Here is a 15,240-nt window from a genome sequence, read left to right on the forward strand (position 1 = left end):
CGGAGCAGGGACATCTTGAAGAAAGATTTGGGATTGGCCGGGAGACGCAGAGCGGGCTTTTCATACCGGGCAGAGGGTGCCGCGCTCCCGCAAGCGAGGCGGGGTTCCGCGGGTGCCCCCAGGCCGGGGCGGGGCCAATGCCGGAGCCCCGCCCACCCCTCTGCAGTGGCCGCACGCCCCACCCCTTGGTCCCCGTCGGCCCCTCCAGCTCCGGTCGGGTCTGCGGAGGCCAGCGCCGGGGCGCGACAGCTAGTGCCCCCGCTGCACTGCCGCACCGCCGCGCGGGTCTGGGTCGCGGGGCGGGGCAGGGCGAGAGGCGGGGCGCTGACGTCGTGGCGCGGCCGGCGGCCGGGGAGGCGGGGAGGCGGCTGCCGGCTCGGCCCAGCCCAGCCCGCAGCTGCGGCGGCCCGGTGGTGGCGGCGGCGGCGCTCGGAGCCGGCTCCTGACCGCCCTCCGCCCGCTGCCTGGTTCCTCTCACGGTCTCCGTGTCTGCTCCCGCTTTTGCCGGCCCTCGTCCGCTGTCGCCTGCCCCGCCATGGCCCTGGTGCGGGACGCCGAGCCGGCGGCTGGGCCCTCCCGCTGGCTACCCACGCACGTCCAGGTGACTGTGCTGCGGGCCCGCGGGCTGCGGGGCAAGAGCTCGGGAGCGGGCAGTACTAGCGACGCGTACACGGTGATCCAGGTGGGCCGTGAGAAGTACAGCACGTCGGTGGTGGAGAAGACGCCGGGCTGCCCGGAGTGGCGCGAGGAGTGCTCCTTCGAGCTGCCGCCTGGTGCCCTGGACGGCCTGCTGCGGGCGCAGGAGGCCGACGCGGGCCCGGCGCCGTGGGCCGCGGGCTCCGCTGCCGCCTGTGAGCTGGTGCTCACCACCATGCACCGCTCCCTCATCGGGGTCGACAAGTTCCTGGGCCAGGCCACGGTGGCGCTGGACGAGGTCTTCGGCGCAGGCCGCGCCCAGCACACGCAGTGAGTGAGGGGCGCCGAGAGCGCGGAAACGGTTAAAGGCCTCGCTGGGCGGGGCTGGCGGGGGAGCGGGACCCCGAACCTCGGCCAGGGCTGTGCGCCCTTTGCCGCGCGCTCAAGGGCATAAACCGCCTCTTTGCATTTTGGATCCCCTTCCGATCGATCCCCTTCCTTGCGACGTTCAATGCTTGGCTGCTGGTGTGTCCTTGGGTAGCCTAGGGGGGAGGTATGATTGGTGGCCTAGCCTTAGGAGTAGATTGCCCGGTAAAGTTCGGAGTGGGATCCAGAGGCCCTTGCACCATGGGAACCTCAAGAAGGAAAATCTTGGGGCCATTCTTAGGGCCTCTGGGCCTGTCTCCCTTTCCTGGAAGGGGAGGGGCACTGCAGGCGCTTGCCCCAAGCCAGGCCTGCAGGGTAATGGAGAGGTCCACGGCCTCGCCCTGTGGGGGAAGGAAAGGTGCAGTGTTCTACTTGACGGCTAGATTGACCTGAGATGCCCCACCAAATCTGGAAAATGCAGAGGGCATCTGCTTCTTGCCTGGTATTTGGATGGCCTCTGGAACCCTGCCCCTCTGTGTCCCTGTTCTGAAAACAGGAGAACCTCTTAATTAAAGGAAGGAAACCCTTCAGGCAGCCTTCAAGTGTCCTGCCTGTCCTGCTTGAGGTGAAGGCAGCGTCACAGTTAGTGCACAGCAGGAGATCATCTCCCAGCCACTTCCACCTAGAAGGGCCTGTGTGTTTTTTAATCATTTATTTTGGCAGTGTTTAACCTTCCCTGTGTTAAGATCAAGGCTTCAGACTTGGAACCCCATTTCCTGTTTGGACTTGGGCAGGATCTGAAAGCCAGTCCCTAGGGCTGAGCACCTGCTGTGGATCATTCAAGGGGTTAACTGGGGTGACACCTCCCCTGGACCCCAGGGACCCTGGATGAGGAGGGTAAAGGGATGGGGGCAGGGGTGTGCCCTAGGTGGGGACAGGTGCTGAAAAGGTTTGCCCACCTGGAATGGCATCTAACTGAGTAAATCTAGGAAACCTTGTTGGAGCAGGTACAGACCCATATGAGAGCAGGATTTGGTTAGAAAGGATCTGACCTTGAATGTTTTTCAAAACGTGTGGAGGAAAGGGCCTTCATGGCTCTGTGGCCTGGAATGGGAAGCTGGGTAGCATAGGGCAGGTTCAGGGCAGGGCTGTGACCTGACTCCACCTCCCCCCTCCCCTGGCCTTCTCCTCTCCTTTTCTCTGAGTTGCTGCTGTTTGGTTGCTGGGTGTGGAATCATGTGGTATAGTTTGGCCCTTGTTTTGTTTTTTTCCTCCGCTTTTCTGTCCTCTCCTTCCTTTCTGGCTGAGGGAGGCTGTGGGGGTGGGGCAGAAAGCTCTCCTCTGGATCTCTTAGCCCTTTTCTTTTCCTGAAGAGGCTTCTGTCCCCAAATTCATTCCACCCCTTTCTTTCCTGGTCCTTCAGCCTCCACCACTCAGCTAATCTGACCAGACTAGTACATGATACCCCTGGTATACAGGGGGAGACAGAAAGTCTCTAGGCTTGTGGGGAGAGGCCTCTGTGAAGTCCGTGACTTGGGGTGGGGGGAGCTTTGATCTTTTTCAATTTCTGCTCTTGATTTCTTCGTGGTCTTTGGTTCTTCCTGAGCTGTCTGTGCTTGTACGCCCAGGTGGGCCTGCCTGTTTGCAGCCAAGGACAGTCCCTCTTGGTGAATTTGACTTGCCACCCCTTGATCTGAAGGGAGCCTTAGTTTATTTTATAGAAGTCCTCTTTCTCACCAGGATCTTTCCGCACCTACCAGCTGCTTTTCCTCTGTTGCATTGACCTGGGTTATTTATAGAACCTGGAGGGGGCAGAAAGGAGAGGGGCCCTCCTGGTGGGACGAGGAAAAGTCTGTGAAATCTGCCTGATCTTCCGGTAAGCTGGACCTAACAGCATGCCTACTGACAGAGGGTGAGAGCTGCTGTTCCCAACTCTGGTCCCCACCTCCCACCTCTGACTTTAATGGCCACTCGTGGTTGCATATCCTGGGAGCACCCTGGCATGAGCTGTTAAGACAGTGAGTCTGCACATTTCCCAGTGGGGAGAGGGCAAGATGGAGAGGACCAGGGTGTAGCCTCCTAAGCTTTGAATAATGGTGGAGAACACCATCCACTCTAACCCCAGGAGCCAGTCAGTTGTGGTGGTCTCGTGGAAGGTAGATAGCAGGCCTGTGTCACCAAGACAGAACCTGACTGGGGAAGGGCAGCCTCGTGGTTATGATGATGGGGCTGTGGAGTTGCAAGAAACAGATTCTAGTCTCAAACTTGCCACCTTGTGGCAAGTCAAATAAACTCTTGGTGCCTCAGTTTTCTCATCCGTCCAATGGGGCTATTACAAGATTGATGTGAAGCATGAAATGAGAGTGCAGGTGAAGCATCTAGATGTGGTTGCTGGTCAGTGAAAAGCAATGATAGTGGAGGGAGGTTGTTGGTAACAGTGTCTGGGTGATGTCCCTGCCCTGTAAAAAACTTTCTCATGTGATGAGGGGAAACAATACAGAACTTAGAAGAGCCTGAGCCTGGGAAAACCCTAGGACCGTGGGTGGCAGAGTGCATCCAGGAGTATGAGAGTGCCTGATGAAATAGGCTGACCCCTTGCAGTCCTTCATTCTCTTTGCTGCTCCAGGTTTGAGAACTAGGGCTGGGCTTGGGAGGCCTCTTGCAGTGCTGTAGCCCGGCTCGGATCAGCTTGTAGCACCCCCCAGCAGCCTGGGCTGGAGCTGCCCCTGCCCTGTCGGGGAGGCTGGACAGCCCAGTGTTTAAAAACCTGGAGACTGGGGTTTCACTCCTAGTTCTGTGACTTCCTAGCAGGCGAGTTTCTTAACCCGTCTCCTCATTTCTGCAAAGGTCAGAATAATAATTATGGAATCGCAACGTTAAATAAGACAGTGTCTATAAAAGCTTTGGTATAGTTGCAGACCTAGAGCAAGGCTTCAAAGTATGGGTGTTGTGGTTACGCTGAGGACCCTGCCTTGTGGGATGATGGTGATGATGGTGACTGGTGCGAGGTGCCTTCACGGCTCCTGAAGCTCCTTTGTCAAGGGGTGCTCTTTGAGGTGAGGGATTTCACTGGAGGCTTCCAAATAATTGAAGAGGAAGTCCTCAAAACATAATTTAACGTAATACAGGAGGAAACTGATTATAGCTATCTCCCCCCAGTAAAGCCATATATGCATCATCACAAGTCTGAAAATCCTGAGATGTTTCTCCACTATTTCCTCTCTGGTTTTTATCTCTGTACCCTTCCTGGTACTACTCTCCAGTGGGTGCTGTGTGTGGAGTAAAAGAGTCCCTGCTGTAAAGAACCCCTCCCCACCCATCCTGGGCCTATTAGATTCATGGTTAGAGCCTGGCCCCTTGGGAAGGCTGAGTCTGGGTTTAATTTGGGTCGGGACCGGTTTGGTTTTTTTTATCCCAAAGCATAGAACTGTTGGGACCACGGCAAGGCTGTTAACTGTGGCACCCTGATAGGTTCTGTTGCATCTGGTCAGACCTGTGCCACTGATTTTATGGAGGGCCTTGTGGAGGCCTGTGGCCCAGGACCGCTTAGGTTTGAGACTACAGTATTCTGCCTGGCTGGGCATGGAGACCTGAGATCCCTTGAGAGTGGTGGGGTTGGGGGCACTGCGAGATGCACCTGAGGGAAAATGCAGCCTGCTGGCCTACGGTTGGGCTGGTGTTTGAGGGCTTCCATTCATCTCTTAGCCTCCAGACAGCCTGTGCATTCCTGTGCCCGTGACCCCGCAGCCTTCTCTCCACCAGTTTCCAGATGTGACTGCTCCTCAGGAAGTAGCTGAGGCCATGAGGGTCCTTGGTTTTGGCTCCTGCTCCAACCCCAGACCTGTGGAGCTGCTGGGGAAGTCTGCTTTGGCTGTGGGGGGTGGAGGGGTAGGGTCTGGCTCCCACTCCCTGAGTTACGGGTAGTTTTTATTTGGGGTTGCTTGAGCAGCAGTGCTGGGGCAGAGGGGAGGGGTAGGAAGTGACTCCTCCTTCCGACTGGGCGGCTCCTGGCTGGCACAGCAGCTTCCCCTTCCCTCTGCATCTGGCCCTGGGTGGGAACCCCGTCTCTGCCCTGTTCTCCTCTCCGAAGCCAGCCGGGGACAGGCATAACTCAGCAGCTCCTCCACTCCAGGCAACCGGAGGGCTCTCCCTTTCCACTGATGGGGGCCGCCGGCTGCACTTGTTATGGTTGCTCCCCTGGTGCCACGACGCTCTTGCCGAAGCTAAATGACTAGCCTGGCCTTGTCCACATTTTCCCTGCCCTTCCTATCCTGTGCCAGGACAGATCATTAACACAATGACAGGAGCTCTCGGGGCTCTCTGCGAGTCAGTTTGCTATGTTTTTCCTTGTGCAGGGCCAGTCCTCTGCAAAATTGTGTAGTCATGAAGAAGCGTTGGCCCTTTTCACAGCCAAGTGATAAAAATCAGTCTACAATGTGGGTCCTTTATATAGCTGGCTGTGCTGCCAGTGAAGGGTCTAACGGCTTTGCTCTTGGTGAGCTGCCCAAGGACCCCTTAGGTTATTTCTTCCCTCAGGAAGGATGGCAGCCAGTGAGAAGAGCTGCACTTGGATAGCCCAGTGTTGGTCAGTTGGTCAGTTGGTTGGGCTGAGGCCTGGGTGTGGGCCTGGGCCCAGGCCTCTCCTTAGTGAAGGGCAAGCCAGCAGGGACTCCGCAGGTTCCATTCCCAGGAGGCAGCACTTCTAGGAGCTGTGCAAGGGAAGGGCTTTGTCACGGGCCACCTCAACCTTCAGCTGACCCAGGGGTTGGGGTGTGGCGGGGAGGGGAAGCACAGCCCTTGATCATGGAGTTGCAATGTCAGAGCTCTAAGAGGGAGCTGAGGCTGGGGAGGGGAACGACACCGACTCAGCTACTCAGCCGCCAGTGGGGGGTGGGGCTCTGCTGGTCTCTGTTAGGCCCTGGCAGCCCACAGAGCTGTAGGATTTCGGGCCAACGAAGAGAAGGCATTTGGGGCCCTGTGTGCATCCCAGGGGGTTTTAGTGTGAGAAGGACATTACTGCTAGGATAGGGAAGGGGGCCTTGGGGCTTATCTATGGGCCTGGAGGAGCAGTCTCATCCACAGGCTTTTCTGGAGTGTCTGGACACTGGGTGGGGTGGAGGGGCTCAGAGGAGGGGAGGACATGGATATCCCAGCCTGAATGCTGGGAAAGTAATGGCTTTGTTAGGAGGATGAACCCCATATTTTTGGAGAAAGGGCCATAGGCAAGTGCTGTGTTTTCAGGCCTTGCCAGGGAGCACTGGAGATGTTTGGAGCATACAGAGCTGCTGGGCTCAGCTGTGGTCAGGGACACCTCCTTGAGGAAGAGATGAACACTGAAGACCTGTGAGGTCCACCTTGGCAGCATGTAGCAGTCTGTTTCAGGGGGCTGTTATTGCCTTGTTAGGGAGGCATATCATTTACTAAGCCATTTCTTTGTGCTGCCACTGTCCTATGGGCTTGACTTACTGTAGCTCACAGGAGCCCCTTGAGGTGTAGGTATTGTTACTCTGTTTAACAAATGGAGAAACTGAGGCACAGAGAGGTGAAGTAACTTCTTTTTTTTTCGCTTAAAAAAATTTTTTTTAATGTTTATTTTTGAGAGAGCTCATGAGCTTACATGAGCGGGGGAGGGGCAGAGAGAGAGAGAGGGAGATAGAGGATTTGAAGACTCTTGTGCTGACAGCCCAATGCAGGGCTTGAACTGATGAACCGTGAGATCATGACCTGAGCCAAAGTTGGACGCTTAGCCAACTAAGCCACCCAGGCACCCTGAAGTGACTTTTCTAAAGGCACACATACATGACAGGGTCAGGATTTGCACCCAGGCACCCTAGCTTCAGATTCCGTGCTCTTCATCACCACTCTATACTGTTCCCCTCAGTTTTCCCCCATTTCTTTCATGATTTGGTTCTGCATAGGATGGGGGTTCGGCTGCTGCCCTCCTGAAGGTTTCTCTCTCCTCCGCAGGGCCAGTCTCTGGGGCTCTGTAAGCATGGCCTGCTTCTCTTGTGTGAGGCCTTGGCTGATTGGGGCGTGTGTGATCTGCAGCTCCAAATCTGGTCATGTCTGTCTCAGGGGCTGGAGGTGTTGTGTGGGACTTTGGGAGGGAGGATATCAGTGTCACCAGAGGGTCTCTCAGGAGCTTGGGGAAGGCCTGGGAAGCTCTGCCTTGGCCCTGGACACCCCAGCCCTGGAGAGATTTGCTCCCATTGGCTTGTGCAGTAGAGCAGAGCTTAGGAGCATCACCAGATATAAGACTTCCTGACCTTTCTCAAGAATCACGTGCTTGTTTTGCTGTGACAGAACACTCTGAGCCATCCAGTGCCTCACAGTAATGCAGTCGTTTGCTTTTTTTTTTTTTTTTTTCTTTTGTTCAATATTTAGGAAGCAATTACTAGGCAACCGCTGTGCCTAGGTCAGGGCTTTGGAGAAAACAAGAGAAAGAAATGTATAGCCCTTTCCCTAGAAGGGCAAAAATGTGTTTGAAACAAGACTTACCCAGGAAGGATAATTAACCTACAAAGCAGCATACACACATGTGAGAGAAGGAAGGGGTCAGGAGAAGGGTGAATTCAGCAGGGTTGGAGTGATCAGGGTGGCTTTCTGGGGGAGGCAGGTCCTTGAATGATAGCTGAGGCTGTGATGGAGGCTGGGTGAGTTTTTGGGAGGTAGACTTCCCTTCCTGAAGGGAAAGTGAGTGTTCTGGGGCTGGGCCAGGAGAGGGGAGCCAATCTTAGTTTCCTCCGTGCATCTCTTAGCAAAACAGCTTGACTTTATATTTATTTATTTATTATTATTTTAATATAGTGGTAGTATTTAGCATTTTGTTTTATTTTGTGTTTTTCTTTTTAAGTTTATTTATTTTGAGAGAGAGAGACCACACGTGCTCATGTGGGTGAGGGGCAGAGAGAGAGAGGGAGAGAGAGAATCCCAAGCGGGCTCCACGCTGTGCCTGCTGTGGGGCTCATCTCACAAATCATGACCTGAACCGAAATCAATTGTCGATGCTTAACTGACTAAGGCACCCAGGTGCCCCATTATTATCATTTCTTTGAGTAGTTTACTTGGTTCAAATTCTGAAGGTACAGAAGGTGTGCCATGAAAAAATCTCCCTTGCCCTGACCTTAAATCATCCAGCTCCTGTCTTCAGAGGCACGAGTATTACCAGTTCTTGGGTAACTTTTCAAAGTTATTCTATGCATTTAATGTTTGTCTGCACAAATACAGCGTTCTCCACACACAGGTTTTACCTATGCTCAGACTGACCATCCCACACAGGATGTTTGTCATCTCCACCTATGGTGCGTCTGAACTGGGACCCTGGCAGAGGGGACAGACACTGCTTAGCTTTGTCCTCTATGACCCAACACTCCTATGTTGGGTGAATATGGGGTTAGGATCAAACTGGAGAGGGGGTGTGGTTAAGTAGAATTTCTTCCTAGTCCCCAACCCCCATCTGACCAAGACCGTCTGAGAGAGGTCATCTTGCTGGTTCTCTCCTTCCTCCTGGACAGAGTCATCACTGGGGGGTCCTGGGCCACCTTGTTCCTAGGGGCTGATGACGGCTTATAAAAGGCCCTTGATAGACAGTGAACCCAAATCTTTATGTGTGGTTTGGCCTACTTTTCAGAGTGCTTTCCTGGCATCATCTCATTTCATTCTTCCCTGTGGGCAGACAAGGTGACCCCCATTTTTACAGATGTGGAGACTGCCGTCTCGGGAGGTGAAATGACTTGTCCAAGGTCACATGACTTGTTAGTGGCAGCCAGATCTCTGACTTGCAAGCCCAGTGCTTTTTCCCCTACCTCGTGCTTTTGGCTGTACACACTTCCTGCTGCTTTTGGGGTGGTTAGACTCGTCTCTGGGCATTTTTATGGCTTTTCCTCTGCCAAGTGAGCATAGTCGCTGGCCAGTCTGAGGCAAGCTGACAGTGACAGGCCTCTGGAGCCTGCAGCAGTAGGGGGCACTAGCTGAGATGTTTGTGCCTAGGAGGGAAGCTGGACCTGGCTGGGCTCTGAGGTGAGTTGAGCAAGCCATGTCCACGGAGGCTGGGGCGGCTCTTGAAGTGATGGTTCTGGGCTCTGAGGACTATTGGTTCTAGAGTGGGTGATAAGAATCATCCTGTGGCCGATAAGAGGCAATATCCTGCCCCAGGACTGCGTCTGGCTTACAGTCTTGCTGTAGATACCAAATCAAAGGGTGGGTTTGATATTGGGCGTGGGGAGCCAGAAGATGGGCCTGAGGGCCCTGCACACGTCATTGTATCTGATAGTATGTGAGGAAGAATGCTTGTGTGGGGTTTTGGAGAGGAGGAAGGGCATCCCATGCAGGAGACTGTGGGGAGGAGGTTTTCCAGCTTCCCTCCAGCTCCCTGAGTAATGACAGTCTTAGTTGGCACCCCTCCTGCCCCTAACTGGCTTTTCTTATTGCTCCCTTTTACAGAGGTGAAATGATTGGTCTAAAGCCACTTAGTAGATCCAGAACTAGAACCTGGATCTCCTTCCTGTCTTCCTGCTATGACCTTAAAATAATTTTTTTTCAACTTATTTTTGGGACTAGCTGAGTCCTTGCCAATTCCATCTCATTTATCCAGCAAGTATTGGAAAGTGTTCCAAATATCAGGCCCCATCCCTGGGTTTGGGGGTAAAAGGTAAGTAGCAGTCCCTGCTGTCATTAAGTACTGAGAGTGCAGGGTGGAGGCACCCTACTGCTAGGGGAGGAAAGGAGGCCCTAGAGGGAGGGCACTCCTAGCCCCTCCCATTGCTCCTGTCCTAGTTTAGGAAATTATTATTTTTTTTTTACTTCTGTTCTGGACTGTTAGCATAGCTGCTGCTGCCTTTTTATAAACCAGAATGGCAGTTTATTAATTTACGATGAGAAGTAACTGCTGAGGCGTACAGAGTTGCTTGGGTCAGCCCAGCCATGGGTCCTGCCCTGGGTTGTGTCAGCTTCCTGCCTGTCGCCCCTGCCTTGTCTCTGTGCTGTCCTTGTCCCTGCTGTCCCACGCTCTTCCTACAGCACAGCATCCATCAGGCTGGGTCCTTGTTTTGTACCCCATAGCGCTCTTCAGGGCCCGGAATAAAGTCACAGCCCTTAAGTGCAGTGTTGGAGGCAGTCTTCTACCTGCCCCAAAGCCCCTTTCTGCGTGTCTTTACCTGTCACCACCCTTCCGAAATCATCGTAGTACTCCCCTTTAACTTTCCTATGCAGCTTGTGCACTTTCGTGGTGTTGACCACGTTCCTGATTTATGTGGCTATCTTACTTCCCCACCAAGATGTGAGCTGCTTGAGGACTCTCCCTTCTTGTTCCTGGCACATACTTGGGAAATGTTGGGAGGTCTAGCTGAGGCCTCCTATGTCTGGGTGAGAGCCCTGTGCCTCTAAGAGGGATGGTGTTGGGGGCACCTGGGTGGCTCAGTCGGTTAAGTGTCCAGCTTCAGCTCAGGTCATGATCTTGCAGTTCATGAGTTCAAGCCCCATACCGGGCTCTGTGCTGACAGTGCAGAGCCTGGAGCCTGCTTTGGATTCTGTGTCTCCCTCTTTCTCTCTGCCCTTCCCCCACTCTCTTTCTCAAAAATAAATAAACATTAAAAAAAATTAAGAGGGACGGTGTTGGCATTGAGTGCCAGGATCCCACATGCCAGGCCCTGTGCTGAGGTTTGGCCATGAGTGGGCAGGGCTGAGCTCACAGGTCTGCACAAGGCTCAGAGACCAGGAGCAGGGCTCAGTCATAGCATAAGGAAAAAAAGCCTGTGTCCTGGCCTCTGGGGTTTAATGGAAACGCACTGTTAGTCCCAAGTGGGACCAGAAGGACAGTGTAAATGAATCCGTGCTCCCTAACATAACCATGATGCCCTTATCACACACAAAATCAACAGTTCCTTAATAATCATCCAGTATCAGAGTCCATATTCAAATTTCTCTGATATCAGAACTTTTTCTTCCTAGGTGGTTTGCTGAGTCAGGATCAGATAGGGCTCCCATCCTATGCCTGGTTAGACCTCCCAGTGTGACTGTCCCTCCCCCTCTATCTCAGACCCTTGCCTGATAGAACTGGGTCACTTGTCCTTGAGGCTGACACTGTGGCCGTGGCTGAGGAGCTCCTCATGTTGCCCTTCACCTCGGTTCTCCAGCCCCTGAGCACTAGTTGTTGGGTCTGGAAGGCCTGGTCCCCATGCCCCACCTGCTGAAAGGAGTCCTTCCACGTGGGGTGGCTGATGCGGCTGCCTGGCCTCGCTGTCAGGGTCTCTCTGTCAGTGAGGCCCAGCTTGAGCAGTGGGTCCTGTTAGTCCGACCCAGCCACCATGGTTCCCCATCACCGTGTCACCCAGTGGGTTTAGCATTCGTGGATGAGCACCACCTCTGTCCCCAGCTCTGCCTTTTCTTCTGCACCTTTCAGGAATCTGGCATAAGGAAGAGCTTTCCCTCTCAACTCTGGGGTCACCCTCCATAGGAATAGCAGGAATGGCAATTCTTTGCCATTATTTTTCAAGTAGTGATGGCTTTCAAATTAAAAATCCACCCTGCCCCATGATAGTGTGCATGATCCTAGTTATTTACACATCAGGGGGTTCCTGCCAAAGCAGAGATGACAGGGCCTCATGAACCTGGGGATGGTGGAGACAAGGCGGCTCATGTCTGGAGCTGCAACTCTCTCCAGGGCAAATGATTTACTCTGTACGACATCACTCGAAATGGCTGATGGCTGGCTTGGAGTAGGAATATGGGGGCAGATAATGTTAAGGATAGATATTTTTGTGTTTTCTCTTGCAGTTTTCTCCAACATTTACTTTCTGGGTTGCAAATCCTCTCCACTCAGAGCCCTGTAGCCCCCATTTGTACTAACTCTCTACATGGGGAGAGTGAAGTCAGGAAAGGAGAGCTGGCTCAGTATATCTTTCTCTCCTTTGTGCTGGCTCCTCACTTTCCCTTCTGGAAGATTCTCCAGCCAGTACATCAGGCCTTTTCGCTTCATTTGCCTCAGAGGGTGGGGTTTGATTCCTGCCTCTATCAGCTTTGCAAGACCCCTCATTCCCAGCCTGGTGGTAGCTGTTCGGTAGCCTGAAGTGAGGCCTGTCTCTGCTGAGGTGGCATCCATAGTCACAAGAGAGAAACTGCATACCTGGTGGGTTATAGCTGTAGCAAAGAAAGGTCAGGTGAGGAGCAACCCTCCAGGAAGTTAGAGATTGTGGTATTGGGGCATGATCAAAACAAGCTTGCCTGCTCCCTAGCTAGCAGGTGCATTTGGCTGTTTTTGTTTTTCTGGAGTCACCTTCACTGGCATGCAGGGTATTGAGGGTTAGGCTGAGCACTGTAGCGTGACGCTGGAGAGACTCAAGGCCTTGAGCCAGCTTCTGGCCCCTGGCCAGGCCCTCCCATACCCCTGGGTGGGAAATGGGGAGCAGTGCCTGTCCTCTGCTTTGAGATCTCAGCTTGGGTGTTGTGTAGTGGGGCAGGAGGGAAAGACCTGCTTTTTTTGCTGCCTTTGCTCCCTCCCTACTCTAGAGCAGATGTTCTGAGTCCTTTTGGTCCCATGGACCCCTTTGGTATCTGGTGAAGCCCGTAGACCCCTTTTCAGAACAACCCCTTCAACTGGATAGAATATAAAGTACACCAATGATATTGAAGTACATTTATCAATATGTGGAAACATTTGTTAAAGTAACATGTCTGTTATCACTATATTAAGTGATGCAGTCCAGTGGTTGTCTAATAGCTTTGAAGTTCAGGGGGCACTTGGGTGGCTCAGTCGGTTAAGCGTCCGACTTTGGTTCAGGTCGTGATCTTGCAGTCCATGGGTTTGAGCCTCACATCGGGCTCTGTGCTGACAGCTCGGAGCCTGGAGCCTGCTTCGGATTCTGTGTCTCCCTCTCTCTCTGCCCCTCTCCCACTTGCACTGTCTCTCGATCTCTCAAAAAATAAATAAACTTTAAAAAAGTTAAAGTTCAGAGTAGTGATGGATATCAACCATATTTTGTAACATCTGCCACAACTGTAATGGGATGTGAAAATGTCTGGTTTCTCTTGGTAACACACTTATGGGTACTGACTGCTACTATATACCATTACTGTTGGCAAAAACTCATCATTGGCAGAAATACTAAATTTCAGTTAGAGGTTAGGGGAAAGAAAGATGTAACTTGTCTTCCATCTAACACATAACCCTGCCCTAGAGAAATAAGGGGGTGACTTTGGATTCCTTGGTTGGGCAGGGACATGGGGACATGGGTCTCTGGGTGTTGGTTGTACTTGCAGACAGGGGCAGTCTAGTGCAGTGATCAAGGTCAGGGTCTCTGGAGTCAGGGAGCTTGAGTTCACGTCCTGGCTCTCCTACTTACTGAAAAGAACCGTGTGTCTTAACTCATTGGACTTCTCTGTGCCTCCGTGTCTGCATCTGCAGAAACACGTGAGCTGACGCTCGTCTGGCATTTCTCCTGTGCCAGGCCCCATTCTCTGAGTGCTCCACAGATAGCCCACTTAACGTTCCTAGTTGTCTTGTGAGGAGAGCAGATTGAATATCCGTTACCCCCACATTATAGGTAGGTATGGAAACTGAGGTGTAGAAAGATTAAGTGACCTGTCCCGGGTGGTGGGGCTGGGGCTTAAACCAGGTAGCCTGGCTCCACAGGCCGTGCTTGTAGCCACCCTCGAGGTCTGCCCCCCACACCCACCTCACAGGGCTGTTAAGAGGATTAGTAAGGTATCATGGGAGTGTTGAGTGCATAGTATGGTGCCCAGCACACAATAAGTGATAAAGGAGAGGTGTAGCTATCAATGGCGATAAGATTAGTGTCCTAATGATGGGCTAGAATGTGGTCAACACCCAACCTCCCTCACCTTCACTGACCTCCATTCACTGGGTTGGGCACTTCCCAGATCTAGCCCAGTGCCTTCTCTCCCAAGGAAGTGAATGAGATTCTTCACTCAGAAATGGGGGGTAAGGCTGTCAGGATTAAAGAAGGCCCCTTTTTGGAACTGTCCCCTTTAAGCCTGGCACCTGTGGCTCCTGACCTCGGAGGACTCCTATTGGGGATGGGAGGCAGGGAGCACTCCCTTGCTTTCCAGGAGCTCCTGGTCTCATGGGTAAGACCCATGGGTTTGTAATGAGAGAAACGTTACACAATTATTCAATTGTGAATGGGGACAGATAAGTTCCAAAGTCAAATGCTAGATTAATTTGTTCATTCACTGAACAAATATTTAGATGTCTGCTGTTTTTAAGTGTGGGGGATGCAGAGATGAACGGAATACAGTTGCTGCCTATAGAGCAGGGGAGGACAGACGTCTCATCATTGTACTGGGTAGGACACACACACACACACACACACACACACACACACACACCCGCACGTGGGATGTCCAGTAGTACTAAGTACACTGAAGAAACAGAATAAGGCATGTGCCCTGGGGGTACTAGGGAAGACTGAGGAGGTGCAGATGAACGGACACCTGATGTGAGTGAGTGAGGGAACCGTGGCCTGACGATCTGGGAGGATCAAGTGCAGTGGCCTTGGGCTCAGGGACATCAAGAAGGTGAGTGTGGGGTGAGTTGTGCAGAGCGTCAGAGGAGCCAGGACCCAAAGATGGGACCTTTCTACCATTCTGAGGAGCAGGGTGTTTTGTGCCTATTTGCCGGTGGAGCAGGGATGGTAGGGAGTTGTCCTGTCCAGCGGGGAGATCCTGGTGGACTGGACTGCAGGGTGACAGTGGTGACACAGGTAGAATTCTGGATATAATTTGCACATAGAACCAGCAGAGTTCAAAGTTTAGATGTGGGGTGCGAGGTGGGGGAGAAGAGACAAAGATGGTCCTGGGTTTGGGGACAGAACAAATGATGTGGGGGCTAACTGGGGCACCATTATTTGGGTCATAAGCTGCATTTGGGGCTGATAAGAACTGAAGATGAGTCAGGTGTGCCTGGGCCTGTGTGTCACAGCCCTTACTGCCCCCGGTCTCTGACAGGACCTGCCCTGACTTGGGCATGTGTGAGTTGGACATCAGCCCTAGGTTGGCTCACCGGGTGCTGGGCATTTCCAGTTATGGTGTGTGGCAGCTGTTAGCCCAGCAGCATTCCCTGATAAATAGGTGGAGAGCTGGGTACCGCGGGCCGGGAAGCCCCACCGACAGGAGTAACTAAGGTCGTAATCTTGGGAACAGGTGAGGCAACTAGCCCCCTACCCCTTCCATCCCACCTTTGTCCTCTGTCCCTGGGGTGTGGGGGGAGGCAGGGCAAGAGGC

General features: G+C 53.1%; 1 protein-coding gene across 3 annotated transcripts in view; it reads left to right on the forward strand.

The window, feature by feature from the left end:
* The first annotated feature begins 201 nt into the window (after positions 1 to 201).
* Positions 202 to 15,240, forward strand: part of RAB11FIP5 (RAB11 family interacting protein 5) — a 37,830-nt gene continuing 22,791 nt past the window's right edge. Inside the window, exon 1 of one of the 3 annotated variants that reach the window (XM_058683699.1) lies at positions 202 to 966. In XM_058683699.1, the coding sequence (XP_058539682.1) occupies positions 536 to 966 (431 nt within the window). In that variant the 5' untranslated portion in view covers positions 202 to 535. The remainder of the gene's footprint in view (positions 967 to 15,240) is intronic. The other 2 variants (XM_058683700.1, XM_058683703.1) reach the window with 2 other exon arrangements.

Source organism: Neofelis nebulosa, chromosome 9 (assembly GCF_028018385.1).
Source record: "Neofelis nebulosa isolate mNeoNeb1 chromosome 9, mNeoNeb1.pri, whole genome shotgun sequence".
NCBI lineage: Eukaryota > Metazoa > Chordata > Mammalia > Carnivora > Felidae > Neofelis > Neofelis nebulosa.